Source organism: Ranitomeya imitator, chromosome 4 (genome assembly GCF_032444005.1).
Source record: "Ranitomeya imitator isolate aRanImi1 chromosome 4, aRanImi1.pri, whole genome shotgun sequence".
NCBI classification, from domain to species: Eukaryota; Metazoa; Chordata; class Amphibia; order Anura; family Dendrobatidae; genus Ranitomeya; species Ranitomeya imitator.
The window spans coordinates 670,598,199-670,625,515 of record NC_091285.1 but is presented as its reverse complement, the minus strand read 5'-3'; the positions used below and the strand labels follow the sequence as shown (position 1 = coordinate 670,625,515).

At 45.2% G+C, this 27,317-nt stretch overlaps 1 protein-coding gene across 7 annotated transcripts in view; it reads left to right on the top strand.

Annotated features, from left to right (window-relative positions):
- Nucleotides 1-27,317, top strand: part of CACNA1A (calcium voltage-gated channel subunit alpha1 A) — a 473,240-nt gene that overhangs the window by 197,491 nt on the left and 248,432 nt on the right. For all 7 annotated transcript variants that reach the window (XR_011320871.1, XM_069767267.1, XM_069767264.1 and 4 more), the window contains exons 7-11: nucleotides 304-407; nucleotides 5,057-5,172; nucleotides 8,132-8,185; nucleotides 24,790-24,882; nucleotides 26,925-27,134. Coding sequence is in view for 6 of the 7 variants with exons in the window: in XM_069767267.1 (XP_069623368.1) it covers nucleotides 304-407; nucleotides 5,057-5,172; nucleotides 8,132-8,185; nucleotides 24,790-24,882; nucleotides 26,925-27,134 (577 nt within the window). In the remaining variant the exon portion in view is untranslated. The remainder of the gene's footprint in view (nucleotides 1-303; nucleotides 408-5,056; nucleotides 5,173-8,131; nucleotides 8,186-24,789; nucleotides 24,883-26,924; nucleotides 27,135-27,317) is intronic.

Sequence of the window (27,317 nt, the reverse complement as noted above, 5' to 3'; positions counted from 1 at the left end):
TGTCATCAGAAAAACAATCTAGTGACCTGACCGCTCCTGCCAATCAAAGGCTGACATTGATTCTGCAGCCAGCTCAGACCAGCGGAGCTGCCCATGCTGTATTCATACAGTTACTTAAAGGTGAGTATCCCTCTATTTATTAAAAAATCATTGAAAGCTGGAATAAAATGTATACAAGCCCCCTATAGCTATAAGAAGGGATAATTGACCCCAATTTATTTCCACGTTTGCTGATATGTTATGAATGTTTCTGCTCTTATTCGTGTAACCACCTTTCTTATATCACCTTTCTCTTCTGTGCAGAGTAATGATGTGTTTGGAAGTGCATGGAACTGGCTCTACTTCATCCCCCTTATTATAATTGGCTCCTTCTTCATGCTTAACCTTGTTTTGGGTGTCCTTTCTGGGTAAGTTCAACTGAAATTAAGCCTGTAAAGTAATTGCTTTGGTGATAAAGGCAGTCCATCCTTAACCTGGATTTTGGATCTGATTTAAAAGGAACCTGTACGAAGGTTTTTGCCCACAGTCTTATATTTTTTCCTGCTCCTAAGGTTTCCTTAGTATCTCCAGTTAATGTGTCTTTTTTGCTAAAAATGGAGGTCACTGCCCGTTGGAGCACTATGTGTAGGAAATCTTTCCTGTCAAGGAGAAATAGACACTGCAGACTCCAATCAAGCTGTCTACGGCTTATCTCCCCCATGGATGGCTTGAATAGTATCACTGAGCACATCGCTTGTGACGTGGGGGTGCCTTTCTTATTTTGGAGGCAGAGGTGTGGAGTGCAAAAACCTAAAGGTTCCCTTTAAATTAAATTAGCGTATGTGCACAAGATGTTTTATTTTCAAGCAGGTCCGCTTTGATAACTCTCCTGAGAAAGCACTAGCTAAACACTCAAAAGAACGTTGCCTGAAAAAGCACTAGCTAAACGCTCGAAAGAATGTCGCCTGAAAAAGCACTAGCTAAACGCTCAAAAGAATGTTACCTGAAAAAGCACTAGCTAAACGCTCGAAAGAACGTCGCCTGAAAAAGCATTAGCTAAACGCTCAAAAGAATGTTACCTGAAAAAGCACTAGCTAAACACTCAAAAGAATGTCGCCTGAAAAAGCACAAGCTAAATGCTCGAAAGAATGTCGCCTGAAAAAGCACTAGCTAAACGCTCAAAAGAATGTCACCTGAAAAAGCACTAGCTAAATGCTCGAAAGAATGTCGACTGAAAAAGCACTAGCTAAACGCTCAATAGAATGTCACCTGAAAAAGCACTAGCTAAATGCTCGAAAAAATGTCGCCTGAAAAAGCACTAGCTAAATGCTCGAAATAACGTTGCCTGAAAAAGCACTAGCTAAACGCTTGAAAGAATGACGTCTGAAAAAAGAACTAGCTAAAAGCTCAAAAGAATGTCGCCTGAAAAAGCACTAGCTAAACACTCAAAAGAATGAACATATGCATATCTATGTAAAAGCGACTTGCTGTTCATACATTGAGTCCTTTGAGCTTTCTTTGAACCACTTCTGACCTGACCATTTTATATGCATTTTCCGCTGTGAAGACAATCTATAATTTACAATACAAGTCAATGGAAATACCTTTAAAAAAAAAAAAAAAAAGTCCAGAAAGTGGTAAAAAAAAGTGACAAAAATGCAGGAAAACACTAAAAAAAACGCTAGCCAAAAACTTTGAAAAAGCACTCAGGAAATGACCCCCCCCAAAAAAAAAGGTTAAAAAAGATGAAAGAAAGACACATGCGTTTCCAGAAGTATCTTTTAGAAAGCTCTACCTGGAAAAGAACTCCACTTTCTGTATAGAAATTGACTAATTAGTTAAAGGGACTCTGTCAGCACAGAATGACTGTTCAAAGCAAGTACAGGCGCTTCATGGTGGGGACCAGTGGCGTAACTAAAGTCCAAAGGACCCAGGTGTAAGATTTGGACTGGGCCCCACCCCCTCCCCTCCGCATGTAGGTCAGATGTAAGGGCCCGTGTAGCATTCTAAACCCTACAAGGACATAGAGGTTGCACCTCCTTCTCCACTATGTAGTAATGTCCCCCATCATGGGCTCCTTTCTGGTATATACAGTGGGTATGGAAAGTATTCAGACCCCTTTAAATTTTTCACTCATTGTTTCATTGCAGCCATTTGGTAAATTCAAAAAAGTTCATTTTTTCTCATTAATGTTCACTCTGCACCACATTATGTCTGAAAAAAAAAACAGAAATGTAGAAATTTTTGCAAATATATTAAAAAAGAAAAACTGAAATCTCACATGGTCACAAGTATTCAGACCCTTTGTTCAGTATTGAGTAGAAGCCCCTTTTGAGCTAGTACAGCCATGAGTCTTCTTGGGAATGATGCAACAAGTTTTTCACCCCTGGATTCGGGGATCCTCTGCCATTCTTCCTTGCAGATCCTCTCCAGTTCCATCAGGTTGGATGGAGAACGTTGGCGGACAGCCATTTTCAGGTCTCTCCAGAGATGCTCAATTGGGTTTAGGTCAGGGCTCTGGCTGGGCCAGTCAAGAATGGTCACAGAGTTGTTCTGAAGCCGCTCCTTTGTTATTTAAGCTGTGTACTTAGGGTTATTGTCTTGTTGTAAGGTGAACCTTCGGCCAAGTCTGAGGTCCAGAGCACTCTGGAAGAGGTTTTCATCCAGGATATTTCGGTACTTGGCCGCATTCATGTTTCCTTCAATGACAACCAGTCATCCTGTCCCTGCAGCTGAAAAACACCCCCATAGCATGATGCTGCCACCATGTTTCACTGTTGGGATTGTATTGGGCAGGTGATGAGCAGTGCCTGGTTTTCTCCACATATACTGCTTTGAATTATCACCAAAAAGGTCTATCTTCGTCTCATCAGACCAGAGAATCTTATTTCTCATAGTCTGGGAGTCCTTCATGTGTTTTTTAGCAAACTCTATGTGTTCTTTCAATGTCTTGCACTGAGGAGAGGCTTCCTTCGAGCAACATAAAGGCCTGACTGGTGGAGGGTTGCAATGATAATTGACTTTGTGGAACTTTCTCTCATCTCCCTACTGCATCTCTGGAGCTCAGCCACAGTGATCTTGGGGTTCTTCTTTACCTCTTTCGCCAAGGATCTTCTCCCACGATTGCTCAGTTTGGCTGGACAGCCAGGTCTATGAAGACTTCTGGTGGTCCCAAACCTCTTCCATTTAAGGATTATGGAGGTCACTGTGCTCTTAGGAACCTTGAGTACTGCAGAAATTCTGTTGTAACCTTGGCCAGATCTGTGCCTTGCCACAATTCTGTCTCTGAGCTTCTTGGCCAGTTCTTTTGACCTCATGATTCTCATTTGGTCTGACATGCACTGTGAGCTGTGAGGTCTTATATAGACAGGTGTGCGCCTTTACAAATCAAGTCCTATCAGTTTAATTAAACACAGCTGGCCTCCAATGAAGGAGTAGAACCATCTCAAGGAGGATCACAAGGAAATGGACAGCGTGTGACTTACATATGAGTGTCTGAGCAAAGGGTCTGAATACTTATGACCATGTGATATTTCAGTTTTTCTTTTTTAATGAATTTGGAAAAATTTCTACATTACTGGGTTTTTTCAGTCAAGATGGGGTGCAGAGTGAACATTAATGAGAAAAAAATGAACTTTTTTGAATTTACCAAATAGCTGCAAAGAAACAAAGAGTGACACATTTTAAACGGTCTGAATACTCTCTGTACCCACTGTAAACCCCATCCTGGTACATTTGTCCCTTTTCCTGGTGCAGATATCCCCCATCCTGAAAAATATATCACCCCCTATGTGCCTCATTGTGATATATATATGTGTATATATATATATATATATATATATATATATAATCTTGGTATATAAGTCCCTCATCCTGGTATATATGTTCCCCTTTCTGGTATATGTCCCTTATCCTGAGCCCAATCTTGGGGCATTTAAAAAAGTAAATGATTATACTCACCTTCCCTCCGCTCCCCGCTGTGCGTTCTCCTCTTCTGAAGCTGGCAGCTAACTTCAGAGTTCACTCGACGGTATCACGTAATGCCACTGCCATGTGACCCCAGTAACGTGCACGCCACCATCAGCTGCTGTCCTCAAATTGGCCAGCGGTGTGCCATACATGCTCAGCTGGTCTCTGCATCACAATACACTTTAGCTGAATGTGCGTCAGAGGACTCACATCCAGTTGAATTTTGCACTGGTATCGTTGAGCCCCTTACCCGCACGGGCCCAATCATGGTTGCGACCCCTGCGACCATGATCGTAACTCCCCTGATGAGGTCATTCATCAAAATACAAGTGCCTACCTGCTTGGTTTCCATCTATCTCCACCTTTCCTTGGCTCTATGAAGCTGGAGCTGTCAATCAAAGAAGGGGGTGGAGATAGAGGAAAAACAAGCAGGTGGGAAGGTGTAGTTTAATGATTAGCCTCGCCATGAACCACCAAGCAGGGGGACTCAGATTGAAGAATAATCCTGTTCTAACCGAGTCCCTTTAAATGCTGTGCTTTATGTAAAGAATATACAAGTTAAAGGGTTTGTCCGGCCTTAGGGTACAATTCTGCAATCAGTTTCTCTCTACCAAGGAGAAAGGTTGGATTCAGCCGGCTGTACGAAAACTTGCAAATCGCGGATGTGATTGGCTGTCCACAATTCGGACGAATGCAGGAACTGCCTGTCATTTACAAGCACCATTCTGGCCCATACATTGGACCAAAGCAGTTGTTGTTGCCATTTTTTTTTACGTAGATCATTTGTCCGTGCAAAAAATTGTCCTTCTGCAGTTGCACGTAGGCTGTAATGGGCGTGTATGCTCAATGTGTGCGCTCCATGGTGCACACCGACAGCGCACGTCAGGGCTGTATATTTCACTCGTCTGGACGAGCGCAGAGGACACAACTAATGTACGGTATATACTGAATATGTGGCCATATAGTCTACAGCTGCTGACTACATACACTATAGTGGCAGAGGTGACAATGGCTGCAATGTAAACTGCTTTTCTGTGTCTTCTGCACACAAGACTTTTATTTGACTGTCCTTATATATATATTATCTTGTATGTTTTGTCTTTTATAGAGAGTTTGCCAAAGAGAGAGAGCGAGTAGAAAACCGTAGAGCGTTCATGAAGCTGAGGAGACAGCAGCAGATAGAAAGGGAGCTGAATGGCTACATGGAGTGGATTTCCAAAGCAGGTGGGTCAGCGACATCCGTTTAGGAGCTTATTGAATCCAGTTTCCATAGATATGTTACCCAGAGGTTGTATAATATCTCGTGCCCCTGTATCTGGTGCATTTAGCAAATGTTTGTCCTCTGCCCACAACATGGCATATACAAGCGCTTCTCACTAAATTAGAATATCATCAAAAAGTTAATTTATTTCAGTTCTTCAATACAAAAAGTGAAAATATTATATAGTCATTACAAACCGAGTGATCCATTTCACGTGTTTATTTCTGTTAATGTTGATGATTATGACTTATAGCCAATGAAAACCCAAAAGTCATTATCTCAGTAGATTAAAATAATTAACAAAAAACACCCACAAAGGCTTCCTAAGTGTTTATAAAGGTCCCTTAGTCTGTTTCTGTAGCTTCACAATCATGGGGAAGACTGCTGACTGACAGATGTCCAGAAGGCAGTCACTGACACACTCCACAAGGAGGGGAAGCCACAAAAGGTCATTGCTAAAGAAGCCGGCTGTTCACACAGTGCTGCATCCAAGCGTATTAATGTGGAGTGGAAGGAAAAAGTGTGGTAGAAAAAGGTGCACAAGCAACCGGGATAACCGCAGCCTTGAAAATATTGTTAAGAAAAGGCCATTCAAAAATGTTGGGGAGATTCACAAGGAGTGGACTGCTGCTGGAGTCATCACAAGAGCCACCACACACAGAGGTATCCAGGACATGGGCTACAAGTGTCACATTCCTTGTGTCAGCCACTCATGACCAATAGACAACGCCAGAAGCGTCTTACCTGGGCCAAGGAGAAAAAGAACTGGACTGTTGTCAGTGGTCCAAGGTGCTGTTTTCAGATGAAAGTAAATTTTTCATTTAATTTGGAAATCAAGGTCCCAGAGTCTGGAGGAAGAGTGGAGAGGCCACAATCCAAGCTGCTGGAGGCCTAGTGTGAACTCTCCACAATCAGTGATGTTTGGGGAGTCATGTCATCTGCTGGTGTAGGTCCACTGTGTTTTATCAAGACCAAAGTCAGCGCAGCCATCTACCAGGAAGTTTTAGAGCACTTCATGCTTCCCTCTGCCGACAAGCTTTTTGTAAATTGAAATTTCATTCTCCAGCAGGACTCGGCCCCTGTCCACACTGCCAAAAGTACCAATACCTGGTTTACACACAACAGTATCACTGGGTTTGATTGGCAGCAAACTCGCCTGACCTTAACCCCATAGAGAATCTATGGAGTATTGTCAGGAGGAAGATGAGAGACACCAGACCCAACAATGCAGACGAGCTGAAGGCTGCTATCAAAGCAACCTGGGCTTCCATAACCCCTCAGCAGTGCCACAGGCTCATCGCCTCCATGCCACACCGCATTGATGCCATAATTGATCCAAAAGGAGCCCCGACCAAGTTCTGAGTACATTTACTGAACATACATTTCAGTAGAGTAGGCTAACATTTTGGATTTTAAGATAATTTTTCAAGCTGGTATTATAAAGTATTCTAATTTACTGAGATAATGACATTTGGGTTTTCATTGGCTGTAAGCCATAATCATCAACATTAACAGAAATAAACGCATAAAATAGATCACTCTCTGTGTAATGACTCTATAGAATATATGAGCTTCACTTTTTATATTGAAGAACTGAAATAAATTAACTTTTTGATGATATTCTAATATAGTGAGAAGCACTTATACATCAATATACACCTGTAGCTTTTTGTTCTACTCTGTCAGTAAGTCATGTGATTTTTCTTAAGGAAAGTTGTACAATTACATTACATTTTAGGAGTCGCTTATATTTGTTTTAGTGAAGATGTAATGCTTAGGCGCATGGCTGCAATCTATGGGGGTCTGTAATGAATGAATATTCTCCATCCTGAAGGAAGGTCTGATCAGCACCACAATAGTTATGATTCCTCAGGCAAAGTCACTACTGCCCTCTGCTGCAGTACAGGGGATCACAGGGAGGGAAAGACCAGTAATGTTGGGTAATGCCGATAGTTCATGCCATTAGCCAGGCATCAGCAATCAATACCACATTACTGGCTCATGTGTGACCTCAGATATACCACCCGGCGGAGCAGAGCGGCTTCCACCAGGATTTTTTTCCCTTTATTCCCTAAGTGTTCTTGGATCCAGCCCTGAATCAGCAGTTCTGAATATCATATTGGCTTAGGGTTACCAGATCAGAGATGGTAATTTTGACATACATTAATTATCCATGGTCTCCATCAGCATATTCGACATCTGCAGTCCGGTGGTGTGTCCTGACGTGATCTGACACCATTACAATCCCAGTGTCACAATGCTTTAACCTTCTGACACCAATCTGCGGGATCCTTGCACGTAAAGCAACCGTAGGGTACGTGCCCACCGCGTCTTTATTCATGTCGAGGTTTTCCTGCTTCAGGAAAAAAAGCTGGTGGTCTTTTCCCTGTAGTGACTTCGCCGGCAGTATTGCCACCACGTGTTTTTGAGGCGGTTTTTCGTCTAGTTCCAAGCAGAATCTGCCTAGAAAAAGAGAATGTGTGCTCATGATAACCCTTAAAGAGATGAGTGGAGGAACCTTGAGAGGAGCAACCATAAATTTGCCAACTTTGCCCACAGGTCAGAGTTAGGAAAGAATTTCTGAGATACTGTAGTTACCAGGATGGTTTATAAGATATAGCTTAGGTCAGAATTTGGGGTTAACGGTCTGAAAAAATTTGTCTTTTGCATTGGGGAAATGTGGAAATATGTGGAATGAAAAAGGTGATTATGCTAAAATTAGGGGGTGGTGAAAGGAGGATCAAAAGTTTACCAAGGTGGTCCTCAGCTGTAGGTGGTTGGACAGCTATTTGCCCGGTGAGGGTCCCTGTACATGTGCCTACGTGTTATTACCGCTTATTCTCCTGATCAGTCTTGCTGTATTCTGCTGTTTCTCCTCTTTTTATTTTGCTTTCTAATTGTTTTTTATTTTTCCCTGTGCAGAGGAGGTAATTCTGGCTGAAGATGACAGTGATGTGGAGAGACTGCCTTACGATGGTAATTCAACTCTTGATGAGGCCGATGGGCTGACATAGGAAAAGCAGTCAGTTATTCTATGAAGGGGACGAGACACCATGACAGACCTCTATACAGGAAGGCATCCATAGATGGCCATACAAATGACATCGCTGTCTTACCAGCCCTCACCATGAATATATACAATCATATTGGCAGCTTCTGCCTATGAAAACAAAACACAAAGGATCAGGCATGTTGAATCCAATAGGTCCCATCGTGCTTTCTGGGCCAAGTGTTCTGCCATGCACCTTAGATCTTTTGCCAATGCCAACCAAATTGACATTTCCAGCAGCATATTGATACTTACCACCAACAACCCATGAAGGCGGCCACAGACTTTCAATAGTTTATACAGCTGATGTCTAGTCATACCACCATATGTATACACGCTCAGTATGGCTGCCCATGAAGGTGGGAAAGAAGGGAAATGGTTGTAGCCAAATAACACCGGCGGCAGCTTATCTCCCTTTAGGACAAAATAATGGCTGACCCTGAAATCCAGTGTGCCTTCTTTCCTCCACATCTGTCACCAGGGATGGTCGATCACCCCCATGCACAGTAGATAGCCGACAAGTTGGACAAAAATCATCAGCTAATTCAAATGACATTCATCTAATATACAACCTTACACCTCCTGCGGTCTCCGCAGGGTTCTGAATAGTGCAGATTCCATTGATCAAAATGTATAAATCTACTGTAATGTCTTGTTTATTAGTGATGAGCGAACTCAGATAAGGTGTTACCTGCTCGGGTGCTAACAGGGTGTCTTTGGCGTGCTTGAAAAATATGTTTGAGTCCCCACGGCTGCATGTCTCGGGCCTGTTAGACAGCCGTAACACAGGCAGGGATTGCCTGATTGTTAGACAGCAGTAACACATGCAGGGATTGCCTGATTGTTAGACAGACGTAATACATGCAGGGATTGCCTGTTTATTAGACAGCCGTAACACATGCAGGGATTGCCTGATTGTTAGACAGCAGTAACACATGCAGGGATTCAGGGCCGGCGTCAGCACCCGGCACACCGGGCAAATGCCGGGGCCCTGGGAAGAGAGGGGGGCCCACTCACGCTGTCATAGATACAGCTGGGAGAGCAGAGCAGGAGATAACATGCTCTCTCCGCCCACAATGTCACTGATGGCTGCCTTCTCTTAACCCCTATGTGCCAGCTCTGACACAAGCATCTTCTCACTCAGTCAGTGCAGCCAGGCAGGCACATAGGGATTAAGAGAAGGCAGCCAGTGTGACATTGTTTGTGGGCGGAGAGAGCACGTTCTCCTGCTCTGATCTCCGCCCCTGGCTGGCTGCCGTGCTGCTGAAGTTATGAGGCAGATTCAGGAGGAGCTCCTAGTCCTACCAGTGCCTGAGTGAGTGGCGCTGCTATATACTACATGGGCTGCGCTGCTATATACTACGTGGGCTGCGCTGCTATATACTACGTGGGCTGCGCTGCTATATACTACGTGGGCTGCGCTGCTATATACTACGTGGGCTGCGCTGCTATATACTACGTGGGCTGCGCTGCTATATACTACGTGGGCTGCGCTGCTATATACTACGTGGGCTGCGCTGCTATATACTACGTGGGCTGCGCTGCTATATACTACGTGGGCTGCGCTGCTATATACTACGTGGGCTGCTATATACTACGTGGGCTGCGCTGCTATATACTACGTGGGCTGTGCTATATACTACATGGGCTGCTATATGCTACGTGGGCTGCTATATACTACATGGGCTGCTATATACTACGTGGGCAGTGTTATATACTACATGGCTGTGTTTATATGCGATCATGAATCGGGGTATGTGTTAAAGGGGGGGCCCACTGAGACTCTTTCGCCCGGGGCCCTCAAAAACCTGGAGCCGGCCCTGCAGGGATTGCCTGATTGTTAGACAGCCATAGCACATGCAGGGATTGCCTGATTGTTAGACAGCCATAACACATGCAGGGATTGCCTGATTGTTAGACAGACGTAATACATGCAGGGATTGCCTGATTGTTAGACAGCCATAGCACATGCAGGGATTGCCTGATTGTTAGACAGCCATAGCACATGCAGGGATTGCCTGATTGTTAGACAGCCGTAACACATGCAGGGATTGCCTGTTTATTAGACACACGTAACACATGCAGGGATTGCCTGATTGTTAGACAGCCATAGCACATGCAGGGATTGCCTGATTGTTAGACAGCCGTAACACATGCAGGGATTGCCTGATTGTTAGACAGCCGTAACACATGCAGGGATTGCCTGTTTATTAGACAGCCGTAACACATGCAGGGATTGCCTGATTGTTAGACAGCAGTAACACATGCAGGGATTGCCTGATTGTTAGACAGCAGTAATACATGCAGGGATTGCCTGATTGTTAGACAGCCGTAACACATGCAGGGATTGCCTGTTTATTAGACAGCCGTAACACATGCAGGGATTGCCTGATTGTTAGACAGCAGTAACACATGCAGGGATTGCCTGATTGTTAGACAGCAGTAATACATGCAGGGATTGCCTGATTGTTAGACAGCAGTAACACATGCAGGGATTGCCTGATTGATAGACAGCAGTAACACATGCAGGGATTGCCTGTTTATTAGACAGCCGTAATACATGCAGGGATTGCCTGATTGTTAGACAGCCGTAACACGTGCAGGGATTGCCTGTTTATTAGACAGCCGTAATACATGCAGGGATTGCCTGTTCGAAAGCCGTAACACATGCAGGGATTGTCTGTTTGTTAGACAGCCGTAACACATGCAGGGATTGTCTGTTTGTTAGACAGCCGTAACACATGCAGGGATTGCCTGATTGTTAGACAGACGTAACACATGCAGGGATTGCCTGATTGTTAGGGTACCGTCACACAGTGGCACTTTTGTCGCTACGACGGTACGATTCGTGACGTTCCAGCGATATCCATACGATATCGCTGTGTCTGACACGCAGCAGCGATCAGGGATCCTGCTGAGAATCGTACGTCGTAGCAGATCGGTGGAACTTTCTTTCGTCGCTGGATCTCCCGCTGTCATCGCTGGATCGGTGTGTGTGACACCGATCTAGCGATGCGTTTGCTTGTAACCAGGGTAAACATCGGGTTACTAAGCGCAGGACCGCGCTTAGTAACCCGATGTTTACCCTGGTTACCAGCGTAAATGTAAAAAAAACCAAACAGTACATACTTACATTCCGGTGTCCGTCAGGTCCCTTGCCGTCTGCTTCCCGCACTCACTGATTGCCGGCCGTAAAGTGAAAGCAGAGCACAGCGGTGACGTCACCGCTGTGCTGTGCTTTCACTTTACGGCCGGCAGTCAGTGAGTGCGGGAAGCAGACGGCAAGGGACAGACACCGGACTGTAAGTATGTAGTGTTTGTTTTTGTTTTTTTACGCTGGTAACCAGGGTAAAAATCGGGTTACTAAGCGCGGTCCTGCGCTTAGTAACCCGATGTTTACCCTGGTTACCCGGGGACCTCGGCATCGTTGGTCGCTGGAGAGCTGTCTGTGTGACAGCTCTGCAGCGACCATACTACGACTTACCAACGATCACGGCCAGGTCGTATCGCTGGTCGTGATCGTAGGTAAATCGTATAGTGTGACGGTACCCTTAGACAGAAGTAACACATGCAGGGATTGCCTGTTTGTTAGACAGCCGTAACACAGGCAGGGATTGCCTGTTTATTAGACAGCCGTAATACATGCAGGGATTGCCTGTTCGACAGCCGTAACACATGCAGGGATTGCCTGCTTATTAGACAGCCGTAACACATGCAGGGATTGCCTGATTGTTAGACAGCAGTAACACATGCAGGGATTGCCTGATTGTTAGACAGCAGTAACACAAATTCCAGCCGAAAATGCTGGAAAGAGAGTGGTGGTGTCTTTGGATGCCCATAAGGCCTTTGATTGTGTAGAATGGAATTACTTGTGGTCGGTTCTGTTGTGCCTTGGGTTCGGGCCTAAGTTTATATCTTGGGTGGGGTTGCTATACTCCTCTCCAATGGCAAAAATTAGAGTAAATAATAAATTATCTGATAGTTTCTCATTGCATGGGGTACAAGGCAGGGGTGCCCATTGTCTCCATTGCTATTTGCCCTAGCTGTGGAACCCTTGGCTGCTAAAATAAGGGAGGCACGAGAGATAAAAGGATTTGTCTATGGAATGAAGGAGGAGAAGGTGTCTCTGTATGCTGACGATATTTTGTTATTTTTGGGGGACTCGGGAGAATCTGGATAACGCGGTGGCATTAATTGAGGAATTTGGGGAATTCTCTGGACTCAAAATAAATTGGGACAAATCGTGCATTATGCCCATTGATGAGGTAGAAAAGGGTACTGAGGAGGTGGAAATGTCAGCAAAATTGAAGGTAGTTTCGAAATTTAAATATTTGGGGATACAAATCACCCTTCCTCTGACGAGGTTTGAAGAACTTAATCTAAGCCCTCTGCTACAAAAAATACGTACCAAAATTTCAGCGTGGAACAAACTACATCTCTCTGTAATTGGAAGAGTGAACCTTTTGAAGATGATTGTGATGCCGCAGTTGTTATATGTACTGCATAATTCTCCAATTTGGATTCCGCAGAGTAGGTTCCATAAAATTAAATCGCTGTTTGGCGAACTAATATGGGGGGGAAAAAACCCAAGGTTTAAACAAGAAACTTTGCAGAGGCCAAAGGCGGAAGGGGGCTTGGCGCTCCCTAACCCTTGGGTATATTTTTTATCAGCACAATGCCAGCATATTGGAGGATGGGGGGAGGAGATGGGAAAGGGGCAATCGCCCAGTAGTTTGAGTTATTTGATGGGAAAATGGCCTCTGGGTGAGAGTTTGGAAGGGGGGCAATTTTTGAAACTGGGTTCTCGGTTTCCTACTGTTGTCCTAATTCATAAAGTATGGGAAAAAGTTAAACAGATTAGGGGTGTCACAGGCCTTACCAAATACTCACCTATATGGGATAATATAAACTTACAAGAATTTAAGCAAATGGAAGGATATGGGCCATGGAGAGAGGCAGGAATTAGAAAGATGGGTCAGCTAATGGGTCAAGGGGGACTTAAGTCATTTGTGGAGTTACAAACAGAATTCCAGTTATCACATTTAAATTTATATCATTATAAAAGAATTCAGCATGCGTATCGGTCGCAACGTCGGAGAAAACTTATTGAGATCCAGATTGATATCACGCTGGCTTCCATTTTGGAGAACAGCGGGACAAGGGGGGCAATTTCAGAAGTGTATAGAGATTTATTATTCACCTTTCTAGCCAAACATCCCATCAAGTCTAGAGTGAAATGGGAAGCTGAATTGGGAGATATAAATGATGATAGATGGGAATCTATTTTAGAATATGTGACTAAGATCTCTATGAGCGAACCTGGGAGGATGTCTCAATTATATGTGATTCATAGAGCTTACAGAACTCCCGATAGACTGTTCAAGATGGGTTTGAGGTCTGATTCCGAGTGTCCACGATGTTCGCAGGAACAGGCAGACATGTTACACATGCTGTGGCACTGCCCTAGATTGTCCGCCTTCTGGACAGTTGTATTGAATCGGATTGAATTGATATATAGGTGTGTCATTCCCAGAGACCCTTTGGTCTGTATATTAGGCTATGTGGAAGAAATAGCAGTGGTATCTATGGTTAAACTGGCGATTGCTAGACTGTTATTCATAGCAAGGAAATTGATAGCTCGGTTCTGGATCAGGGAGGAGCCTCCGACTAGACGAGACTTTCTTACGCAGGCGGACCATATAATTTTATTGGAAAAAAGTATCTATACTAAGAGAAATAAACTAGATGTATTTCAAAAGATTTGGCAGCCATGGATAGAATGGGATTAGAATTGTGGGGAGGATGAATAATGTTATAGATGATGTTCATACTATACAATTGTATTTGAATTGGGGAAGGAATATCGGATGGGAATTTGGGAAAGCATTAAAGGGGTCTCGAAGGGGGGGGATAGGGAGGGAAAAGGAAGGGGGAGTTATGTTCATAAAATATATGATTATCTGTGAATAACAGCTTGATGTCATTTGTTATCATTGATTTTCCTTAATAAAAATTTATCTGATTAAAAAAAAAAAAGACAGCAGTAACACATGCAGGGATTGCCTGATTGTTAGACAGACGTAATACATGCAGGGATTGCCTGTTTGTTAGACAGCAGTAACACATGCAGGGATTGCCTGTTTATTAGACAGCCGTAACACGTGCAGGGATTGCCTGTTTATTAGACAGCCGTAATACATGCAGGGATTGCCTGTTTATTAGACAGCCGTAATACATGCAGGGATTGCCTGTTCGACAGCCGTAACACATGCAGGGATCGCCTGTTTATTAGACAGAAGTAACACATGCAGGGATTGTCTGTTTGTTAGACAGCCGTAACACATGCAGGGATTGCCTGATTGTTAGACAGCCGTAACACGTGCAGGGATTGCCTGTTTATTAGACAGCAGTAACACATGCAGGGATTGCCTGTTCGACAGCCGTAACACGTGCAGGGATTGCCTGTTTATTAGACAGCCGTAATACATGCAGGGATTGCCTGTTCGACAGCCGTAACACATGCAGGGATCGCCTGTTTATTAGACAGCAGTAACACATGCAGGGATTGCCTGATTGTTAGACAGACGTAATACATGCAGGGATTGCCTGATTGTTAGACAGCCGTAACACGTGCATGGATTGCCTGTTTATTAGACAGCCGTAATACATGCAGGGATTGCCTGTTCGACAGCCGTAACACATGCAGGGATCGCCTGTTTATTAGACAGAAGTAACACATGCAGGGATTGTCTGTTTGTTAGACAGCCGTAACACATGCAGGGATTGCCTGATTGTTAGACAGCAGTAACACATGCAGGGATTGCCTGATTGTTAGACAGCAGTAACACATGCAGGGATTGCCTGTTTATTAGACAGCAGTAACACATGCAGGGATTGCCTGTTTATTAGACAGCAGTAACACATGCAGGGATTGCTTGTTTGTTAGACAGCCGTAACACATGCAGGGATTGCCTGTTTATTAGACAGCCGTAACACATGCAGGGATTGCCTGATTGTTAGACAGCCGTAACACATGCAGGGATTGCCTGTTTTTTAGACAGCCGTAACACATGCAGGGATTGCCTGTTTGTTAGACAGCCGTAACACATGCAGGGATTGCCTGATTGTTAGACAGCCGTAGCACATGCAGGGATTGCCTGTTTATTAGACAGCAGTAACACATGCAGGGATTGCCTGTTTGTTAGACAGCTGTAACACATGCAGGGATTGCCTGATTGTTAGACAGCAGTAACACATGCAGGGATTGCCTGTTTATTAGACAACAGTAACACATGCAGGGATTGCCTGTTTATTAGACAGCAGTAACACATGCAGGGATTGCTTGTTTGTTAGACAGCCGTAACACATGCAGGGATTGCCTGTTTATTAGACAGCCGTAACACATGCAGGGATTGCCTGATTGTTAGACAGCCGTAACACATGCAGGGATTGCCTGTTTGTTAGACAGCCGTAACACATGCAGAGATTGCTGTTATGTTCTGATGGTTAGAACAAATAGTGGACCTGATAGTTAGAGCACCAGAAAAGACCTGATAGCACATTAATACAGGACAAGCTCTGGGAAGTGGAACCTCTGCTGACCGCAATCCCTAATCCTATCATGTACACTAGAAATAGCCGTGGAGCGCTCCTATCATGACCTAGGCGCCTTGTCACAGCCTCAGAACTAGCTAGCCCTAGAGATAGGAAAAATAAGCCTATCTTGCCTCAGAGAAAATTCCCCAAAGGAAAAGGCAGCCCCCCACATATATTGACTGTGAGTAAGATGAAATCACAAACACAGAGATGAAATAGATTTAGCAAAGAGAGGCCCGACTTACTAAACAGACAAGATAGGAAAGGTCACTTTGCAGTCAGCACAAAACCCTAAAAAAGCCACCCAGAGTGCAGGGAAAAATACCTTCCGCACCGACTAACGGAGCGGAGGTGCCCCTCTGTTGTGAATTCTGTGGCTGAATTCACTCCTGTGGTCACAAGTGGTATTGCAGCCTCTGGGCTTCCTCCCTCAGGTGTTTTGGTGAGCTCGTTGGCTGCCTTGCTATTTAACTCCACCTGAGTCTGTCTTCCTTGCTCCTTGTCAATGTTCCAGTGTTGGATCTGAGCTACTGCATCTTTCCTGTGGCCTGCTGCTCTGCTAGATAAGTGTTACTTTGTTTTTGTTTCCGTTTTTTCTGTCCAGCTGTGCTATTCTCTTTTGCTGGAAGCTCTGAGACGCAAAGGGTGCACCGCCGTGCCGTTAGTTCGGCACGGTGGGTCTTTTTGCCCCCCTTTGCGTGGTTTTGCTTTAGGGTTTTTTGTAGACTGCATAGTTCTCTTTGCTATCCTCGCTCTGTCTAGAATATCGGGCCTCACTTTGCTGAATCTATTTCATTCCTACGTTTTGTCTTTTCATCTTGCTAACAGTCATTATATGTGGGGGGCTGCCTATTCCTTTGGGGTATTTCTCTGAGGCAAGTCAGGCTTGTATTTCTATCTTCAGGCTAGTCAGCTCCTCAGGCAGTGCCGAGTTGCATAGGTAGTGTTAGGCGCAATCCACTGCTGCTTTTAGTTGTGTGAGGATAGGTTCAGGTATTGCAGTCTGCAGAGATTCCACGTCTCAGAGCTTGTTCTATTGTTTTTGGGTTATTGCCATATCACTGTATGTGCACTGATTACTGCACACTGTGTTGCCTGATAGCACAGCATAACAGTACAAGGAGCCCTCTCAATGATTCTCAATAGAGGGAAAAAAGAAGTCCTGACATCATTTTTTTTTTTTTCCTCAGCTCTCTTCAGTTTTTTTTTTTTCCCCTAGACATTAGAGTGCTTCAGGACACAGCTGTGGACATGGATATTCAGGCTCTGTGCTCCTCAATGGATAATCTCGTTATAAATGTACAAAAGATTCAAGATACAATTGATCAGAAATCTATGCTAGAACAAAGAATTCCTATTCCTGATTTGTTTTTTGGTGACAGAAGTTCCTGAGCTTCAAAAATAATTGTAAGCTATTTCTGGCCTTGAAACCTCATTCTTCTGGTAATCCTATTCAACAGGTTTTGATTATTATTTCTTTTTTGCGCGGCGACCCACAGGACTGGGCGTTTTCTCTTGCACCAGGAGACCCTGCATTGAGTAGTGTTGATGCGTTTTTCCAGGCGCTTGGATTGCTTTACGATGAGCCTAATTTAGTGGATCAGGCTGAGAAAAATTTGCTGGCTTTATGCCAGGGTCAGGATGATGTAGAAGTATATTGTCAGAAATTTAGGAAGTGGTCAGTACTCACTCTGTGGAATGAATCTGCACTGGCGGCTTGGTTCAGAAAGGGTCTCTCTGAAGCTCTTAAGGATGTCATGGTGGGATTTCCTATGCCTGCTGGTTTGAATGAGTCTATGTCCTTGGCCATTCAGATCGGTCGTCGCTTGCGCGAGCGTAAATCTGTGCACCATCTGGCGGTATTGTCTGAGAGTAAACCTGAGCCTATGCAGTGCGACAGGACTATGACTAAAGTTGAACGGCAAGAACACAGACGTCTGAACAGGCTGTGTTTCTACTGTGGTGATTCCACTCATGCTATTTCTAATTGTCCTAAGCGCACTAGGCGGTTCGATAGCTCTGCCGTCATTGGTACTGTACAGTCCAAATTCCTTCTGTCCATTACCTTGATATGCTCTTTGTCATCGTATTCTGTCATGGCGTTTGTGGATTCAGGCGCTGCCCTGAATCTGATGGATTTGGATTATGCTAAACGTTGTGGATTTTTCTTGGAGCCTTTGCGGTGTCCTATTCCGTTGAGAGGAATTGATGCTACACCTTTGGCCAAGAATAAGCCTCAGTACTGGGCCCAGCTGACCATGTGCATGGCTCCTGCACATCAGGAAGTTATTCGCTTTCTGGTGTTGCATAATCTGCATGATGTGGTCGTGTTGGGGTTGCCATGGCTACAAACCCATAATCCAGTATTAGATTGGAACTCTATGTCGGTAACCAGCTGGGGTTGTCAGGGGGTACATGGTGATGTTCCATTTTTGTCGATTTCGTCATCCATTCCTTCTGACATCCCAGAGTTCTTGTCTGACTTTCAGGATGTATTTGAAGAGCCCAAGTCTGATGCCCTACCTCCGCATAGGAATTGTGATTGTGCTATCAATTTGATTCCTGGTAGTAAATTCCCTAAGGGTCGTTTATTTAATTTGTCCGTGCCTGAACACACCGCTATGCGCAGTTATGTGAAAGAATCCCTGGAGAAGGGACATATTCGCCCATCGTCATCACCATTGGGAGCAGGGTTCTTTTTTGTAGCCAAAAAGGATGGTTCGCTAAGACCGTGTATTGATTACCGCCTTCTTAATAAGATCACTGTTAAGTTTCAGTATCCCTTGCCATTGATATCTGACTTGTTTGCTCGGATTAAGGGGGCTAGTTGGTTTACTAAGATTGATCTTCGTGGTGCGTATAATCTGGTGAGAATCAGGCAGGGAGATGAATGGAAAACGGCATTTAATACGCCCGAGGGTCATTTTGAGTATCTGGTGATGCCGTTCGGACTTGCCAATGCTCCATCTGTTTTTCAGTCTTTTATGCATGACATTTTCCGTGAGTATCTGGATAAATTCCTGATTGTTTACTTGGATGACATTTTGATCTTCTCTGATGATTGGGAGTCTCATGTGAAGCAAGTCAGAATGGTTTTCCAGGTACTGCGTGCTAATTCCTTGTTCGTGAAGGGATCAAAGTGTCTCTTCGGTGTGCAGAAAGTTTCATTTTTGGGGTTCATCTTTTCCCATTCTACTATCGAGATGGATCCGGTTAAGGTCCAGGCCATCCAGGATTGGACTCAGCCGACATCTCTGAAAAGTCTGCAGAAATTCCTGGGCTTTGCTAATTTTTATCGTTGCTTCATCTGTAATTTTTCTAGCATTGCCAGACCATTGACCGATTTGACCAAGAAGGGTGCTGATTTGGTTAATTGGTCTTCTGCTGCCGTGGAAGCTTTTCAGGAGTTGAAGCGTCGTTTTTGCTGTGCCCCTGTGTTGTGTCAACCAGATGTTTCTCTTCCGTTCCAGGTCGAGGTTGATGCTTCTGAGATTGGAGCAGGGGCGGTTTTGTCACAGAGAGGTTCTGGTTGCTCAGTGTTGAAACCATGTGCTTTCTTTTCCAGGAAATTTTCTGCTGCTGAGCGTAATTATGATGTGGGCAACCGAGAGTTGCTGGCCATGAAGTGGGCATTCGAGGAGTGGCGTCATTGGCTTGAGGGAGCTAAGCATCGCGTGGTGGTATTGACTGATCATAAGAATCTTACTTATCTCGAGTCTGCCAAGCGCTTGAATCCTAGACAGGCCCGTTGGTCGTTATTTTTTGCTCGTTTTGATTTTGTGATTTCGTACCTTCCGGGCTCTAAAAATGTGAAGGCGGATGCTCTGTCTAGGAGTTTTGTGCCCGACTCTCCGGGGTTATCTGAGCCGGCGAGTATCCTCAAGGAAGGAGTCATTGTGTCTGCCATCTCCCCTGATTTGCGGCGGGTGTTGCAGAAATTTCAGGCTAATAAACCTGATCGTTGTCCGGCCGAGAAACTGTTCGTCCCTGATAGGTGGACTAGTAAAGTTATCTCTGAACTTCATTGTTCGGTGCTGGCTGGTCATCCAGGAATCTTTGGTACCAGAGAGTTAGTGGCTAGATCCTTCTTCTGGTGGCCATCTCTGTCACGGGATGTGCGTGCTTTTGTGCAGTCCTGTGGGATTTGTGCTAGGGCTAAGCCCTGCTGTTCACGTGCCAGTGGGTTGCTTTTGCCCTTGCCGGTCCCGAAGAGGCCTTGGACACATATTTCGATGGATTTCATTTCTGACCTTCCCGTTTCTCAAAAGATGTCGGTCATTTGGGTGGTCTGTGATCGCTTTTCTAAAATGGTCCATCTGGTGCCCTTGGTTAAATTGCCTTCCTCCTCTGATTTGGTGCCTTTGTTCTTCCAGCATGTGGTTCGTTTGCATGGCATTCCTGAGAATATTGTTTCTGACAGAGGTTCCCAGTTTGTTTCAAGGTTTTGGCGAGCCTTTTGTGGTAGGATGGGCATTGACCTATCTTTTTCCTCGGCTTTCCATCCTCAGACTAATGGCCAGACCGAACGAACCAATCAGACCTTGGAAACATATCTGAGATGTTTTGTTTCTGCTGACCAGGATGATTGGGTGTCATTTTTGCCGTTGGCTGAGTTCGCCCTTAATAATCGGGCCAGCTCGGCTACCTTGGTCTCTCCATTTTTCTGCAATTCTGGGTTCCATCCTCGTTTCTCTTCAGGACAGGTTGAGTCTTCGGACTGTCCTGGTGTGGATTCTGTGGTGGACAGGTTGCAGCAGATCTGGACTCAGGTAGTGGACAATTTGACCTTGTCCCAGGAGAAGGCTCAGCTTTTCGCTAATCGTAGACGCCGTGTGGGTCCCCGACTTCGTGTTGGGGATCTGGTTTGGTTATCTTCTCGTCATATTCCTATGAAGGTTTCCTCTCCTAAATTTAAACCTCGTTTTATTGGTCCGTATAGGATTTCTGAGATTCTCAATCCGGTGTCTTTTCGTCTGACCCTCCCAGACTCCTTTTCCATACATAATGTATTCCATAGGTCGTTGTTGAGAAGATACGTGGCACCTATGGTTCCATCTGTGGAGCCTCCTGCCCCTGTTTTGGTGGAGGGGGAATTGGAGTATATTGTGGAGAAAATTTTGGATTCTCGTGTCTCTAGACGGAAACTCCAGTATCTGGTTAAATGGAAGGGTTATGCTCAGGAGGATAATTCCTGGGTTTTTGCCTCTGATGTCCATGCCCCAGATCTTGTTCGTGCCTTTCATGTGGCTCATCCTGGTCGGCCTGGGGGTTCTGGTGAGGGTTCAGTGACCCCTCCTCAAGGGGGGGGTACTGTTGTGAATTCTGTGGCTGAATTCACTCCTGTGGTCACAAGTGGTATTGCAGCCTCTGGGCTTCCTCCCTCAGGTGTTTTGGTGAGCTCGTTGGCTGCCTTGCTATTTAACTCCACCTGAGTCTGTCTTCCTTGCTCCTTGTCAATGTTCCAGTGTTGGATCTGAGCTACTGCATCTTTCCTGTGGCCTGCTGCTCTGCTAGATAAGTGTTACTTTGTTTTTGTTTCCGTTTTTTCTGTCCAGGTGCTATTCTCTTTTGCTGGAAGCTCTGAGACGCAAAGGGTGCACCGCCGTGCCGTTAGTTCGGCACGGTGGGTCTTTTTGCCCCCCTTTGCGTGGTTTTGCTTTAGGGTTTTTTGTAGACTGCATAGTTCTCTTTGCTATCCTCGCTCTGTCTAGAATATCGGGCCTCACTTTGCTGAATCTATTTCATTCCTACGTTTTGTCTTTTCATCTTGCTAACAGTCATTATATGTGGGGGGCTGCCTATTCCTTTGGGGTATTTCTCTGAGGCAAGTCAGGCTTGTATTTCTATCTTCAGGCTAGTCAGCTCCTCAGGCAGTGCCGAGTTGCATAGGTAGTGTTAGGCGCAATCCACTGCTGCTTTTAGTTGTGTGAGGATAGGTTCAGGTATTGCAGTCTGCAGAGATTCCACGTCTCAGAGCTTGTTCTATTGTTTTTGGGTTATTGCCATATCACTGTATGTGCGCTGATTACTGCACACTGTGTTGCCTGATAGCACAGCATAACACCCCTCTGCGCTCCAGAGCTTCCAGCAAGCAAGGCAAAATTCACATAAGCATGCTGGACAGAAAAAATAGCAAACAAGAAAAAAGCAAAGCAAAACTTAGCTTCAGCTGGAGAAAACAGGTAACCAGGAAGATCCAGGAGCGAACTAGACCAATGCTACAACATTGACAGCTGGCATCGGACAAGGATCCAAGTGGAGTTAAATAGAGCAGCCCACTAACGAATTAGCCTCGTCACCTGTGGAAGGAAAACTCAGAAACACCCACAGGCATCAGAGAAAGTCCATGGACAGAACCAGCCGAAGTACCATTCATGACCACAGGAGGGAGCCTGAAAACAGAATTCACAACAGATTGCCTGTTTGTTAGACAGCCGTAACACATGCAGGGATTGCCTGTTTGTTAGACAGCCGTAACACATGCAGGGATTGCCTGTTTGTTAGACAGCCGTAACACATGCAGGGATTGCCTGATTGTTAGACAGCCGTAACACATGCAGGGATTGCCTGTTTGTTAGACAGCCGTAACACATGCAGGGATTGCCTGATTGTTAGACAGCCGTAGCACATGCAGGGATTGCCTGTTTATTAGACAGCAGTAACACATGCAGGGATTGCCTGTTTGTTAGACAGCCGTAACACATGCAGGGATTGCCTGTTTGTTAGACAGCCGTAGCACATGCAGGGATTGCCTGTTAGACAACCGTAATACATGCAGGGATTGCCTGTTTGACAGCCATAACACATGCAGGGATTGCCTGCTTATAAGACAGCCGTAACACATGCAGGGATTGCCTGTTTGTTAGACAGCCGTAACACATGCAGGGATTGCCTGTTTATTAGACAGCCGTAACACATGCAGGGATTGCCTGTTTATTAGACAATCCCTGCATGTGTTGGGCTGTTTAACAGCCACGGGGGTCGAATATATTTTTCAAGCACGCCGAAGACCCTCGGTTAGCACCCAAGCATGCTCGGATAACGCCTTATAGGAGAACATTCGCTCATCACTATTATGTTTAAATCTAGTGGTCAAAGACTACGGACACTTTTCACATGAAAATTGAATTTTACTTTTCTCACGTGGCTATGTCTCTCTCAATAAGGCTGCATTCACGTCCATGAACAGATAGCAATGCCCGGACTGACTACTGGTCTCCTGACCCAAACTACCATGCACACAGGCATATATAGGGCTGTTAGTGCAAGACAGGACTCCTACGGTCAGTCCGGGCATTATGCTCAGTATATGGACCATGAAACACAAACATGTGAATGCAGCCTTAAAGTAGCTCTCCTCCTCCTCCTCTTCCTCTTCCCATCAAAGTTTTTATCCTCTTACTATATTGCAGTCACCATATTATACAGCATTATGTACTTACAATTGCTCATTTTACCTTTCTTCCCAGCTAATTCTTCTCTTTTCCATTAGGTCCATGACATCACGTGATTAAAAATTGACTAGCTGAATCCTTCTAAGCACTGTGTAAAAACAGGAGGTCAATTTTCCCTGTATGAGTCTTGAGTCATCACTGCAAAAGTCTATGGCAGGGGGGAGGAGAGGAGCAGTTGGGTCTGGAGTTGGAGAGGGAAATGATAAATGCAGGGACAAGAGACTTCCTATTTCTACGTAGAACAGAGAAAAGCGATGAATTTACCGCATAGAAAGGCAAAATGAGTAGTTGTTAGTACACAGCGCTGTATAATGTCATGATTGCAGTGTATTAAGAGGATAAAAACTTTGATGGGAGGAGGAGGGGATAAGTTTCAGATAGCTGGGGGACTAACTTCTGGGACCCTTAGTGATCTTCTGAACAAGGGCATGTGAATAGAGTGGTGGTCGATCATGCGCACCTTCTTTCCATTCATTCTTAATTGGACCACCGGGGATTGGCAAGTGCTACGTTCGGCTGGTCTTTGGCACTCCCATAAGAATGAATGGAGGAGCAGTGTGCAAGATTTACCATTGCTATATTCACATGCCCCGATTCTCAGTGGCCCAAGCTGATTGACCCCCAGAATTATGGGAAGTTATGCCCTATCCCATGGATAGGAGATAAGTTTCAACTTGAGTATTTGAGAATAGCCCTTTAAAATAGCTGAAAGTGAGGTCTGTGTGACCAGGTGTTGTTTCTTGCATTAGCGCCCACATACCAGCAGTTTTGCACCTCTTGTGATTTCTCCCCCAGCTCATCTCCTGCCCTTTGTGAGGGCAGACTCTAATGCTTAGCAGTTTGTGATTTCCTCCACTGCCGCGTCTATGGTGGGTGCCCTCCTTACCTATCTACACTTTGATATAGTGTAGTCTGTGTCTTCTGTCTGTGGATGCTTTTCCTAATATTTTATCATCACTGTAAAATATCTTCCCCCTCTGGTCTGCTATCTCTAACACTGAGAGAAGGGACAGTAGAGATGAGGAAACCAACACAACCAGAAAGACTGTGCTGTCTGTTCTATGTCAGAAGCAGCAGGACAGCCAACTGTGTGAGGGAGTAGCACAGACTGGACAGCAGCACAATAATCCTTTTTTTCAAGGAAACCCGTCACCTGATTCACGCTGCCCAAACCACAGGCAGCATGAATCATAGACTAGCTGCACAATTCTGATACATGCTGCTGCCCATGGTTTTGTCAGCATGAATCACGTGACACGTTCCTCTTAATGAAAACTACAATGTATTTAGAGAGTTGCCTGTTTTCGCACGTGGAACACAAATTAACCAAAGTGACTGCAAAGGTGTCCAAAGCCGTTGATCTTAAGTACTTTTATCATTCGGCTTCTGCATTTATGGTCGTAGCATCGATTCGTACTATTGACTGTGTGTATTAATAAGGTGCATTAATACATAACTGAATATTTGTCTCCTTATCACAGGAGCCCTGCGGAGACCCACAATCAAGAAAAATAAGACGGAGCTACTGAACGCCGATGAAGGAGAGGAGGCAATTGGAGACATTGCTTCTGTGGGTACGTATGTGCCCAGCAAATAAGCTGCAAGTTGCACCATGGAACAAGAACAGATCCTTATAGGGGTTCCCCTCTTTGGACAAAGCCTTTTTCTTGGAAGTGTTCCCTAATACATAGCTCACATTGAAATCAAAGAGCTACGTGCAACACAGATGCTGGGCCCCCAAAAGCCAGAGATGCTGGGCCCCCAAAAGCCAGAGACGTGTTTGCCCCATTCTCTGTGCACCTCATAGATGAGGACCCTGAATGGTGGTCGCTGCATAATGGAGTGCACGGAAATTATTTTTGCAAATCAGATGACACCTTTAAGAATATAACTGATAATGATAGATAGGGTCTAAATAAGAAAGGAAGAACTCTTAAGGGAACCTGATATTAGCATTTACCCCTAGGAGTGCTTTATCAGCCTCCTACTACCCCCCTACAGAGGGGGCGTCAAGCACTGTCCAGAGGCTCCATCGGACCACTCGGCTCTGATTATCATGCGTTAAGGATCAGTTATAAAAGGACTTTTCTTAGGTATGCAGAATAGCGGTGATCTTATGAAGGGCTTAAAGGAACACCTATAAAGTGGCACAAGGGTGGTGGACACAGTTTATATACTGGTGACAGGTTCCCTTTAATGATGCCCGTATTATACTTAAATTCTCAATGTAGAGTATGTGTTTGAAATGATGTTTTATCTTCCATGCTCTTCCTGCCTGCGGTAAGCGGACCAGTCTGAGACCGCTGTCAATCACTGCTGCTGTGCCCTGGGAGCATGCCCACTGCAGTGTGACTGACATTCCGACGTCCCTCTTCCCTTCCTCCCTCCACTCATTGTACAAGTCTGGATTAGCGGTCCCAGACTAGTGCGCTGTGTGGAAATTCACAATATTTGAGAAGATCATTGTTCTCGGCAGCGCATCGCCATGTGCCAGCAGCAGGTCCTGTGCTGACCGTGATCTATGACCTGCAGTGTGGTCAGCCCGTGTTAACAGACTATTAAATGTCTGCTGACTGACAAACAATGTCGGCCGGTGGTCATTTAACGCTACTCATTACATCGTCCTCAGAGGAGCTGGTCATCTCATTGGAGGTATTCTTGATGAAGTAATGTCACTTGACCCAGCTAGAATCAACAATGATGACTGTGACGATTCTGTAGTAGAAAAGAAAAAGTGGACCCACTGGACCGTGACGACGATGGACGAGCTGACCAGATAGGCCGCCCCCTATACAGGGAGAGTTAGGGGCAGGCCCGTGAGGGACTATCGCCACAGAAGCTGGGGGACCTGGACGGGAGAAAAGGAGACATCAGCGGAGACTCAGGACCAGAGGGGCGGAGGAGACACTAAACTGGCGGGAGCGACCTGGACTCGAGACAGATAGATACTGCTGAGACACAGAGCTGGCGGGAGCGGCTGAGACACAGGTCAGACGAAGACACTACAGAGACACAGGACTGCAGAAACAAGCAGAGACTGCAGAGACACTGGACCTGACGAGGGTGCTGCAGGGACAGGCGAGGGTACTGCAAAGACGAACAGAGACTGCAGAGACACAGGAATTGCAGAGACTCAAAAACTGGAGAGACACAGGAACTGACGAGACACAGGAGCTGATGAGAGTGCTGCTGAAACACAGGACCGCGACTAGAAGAAACAAGAGACCCAAAATCAGAGAGGAAAGGAATGCGCAGAGATCACGGGCGGCCAAGAGCACTTGGATACACAAATGAGCATCAGGCGCAGGAGGGAGGAAGAGGCAGGTAAATATAGTAGCGCTGCGCATTACTTCCAGGTGAGAGTCCTCCAAGATGATAGAGAGGACAGGATAGGAAGTGCAAGCAGAGAGATTAGAAGTGCGCAGAACTGAACCTGGCGTGCGTGCGCACCCGACGAGCAGCAGAAGCGAGTGTTGGAAGGAGGACGCAGCAGCAGAGGAACCGCGCCGGGATGCCGAGGACAGATGAGTATGACAGGGCGCGGAGAGCGGCGGCGGCATGACAATGTCTTTTTTTGGTTAATTTTTCATGTATATTTTGCCTTTCTATCTTACAGGCTCTCCTTTTGCCCGTGCCAGTATTAAAAGTGCCAAGATGGAAAATTCCTCATATCTACACAAGAAGGAACGACGCTTACGTTTCTACATCCGGCGTATGGTGAAGACTCAGGCCTTCTACTGGGTGGTTCTAGGCCTTGTAGCACTGAACACGCTGTGCGTGGCAATTGTGCACTACAACCAGTCTGAACAGCTAAGTACTTTTCTCTGTGAGTATCTTGCCATATTTGCTCAAAAAGATTTTTGTTGCCTTTTTAAAATTATATATATATATATATATATATATATATATATATATATATATATATATATATATATATATATATATATATATATATAGTATATGTCATCCAGCCAAACACCACCTTGGAGCCCAAAGGTCCAGATGTAGG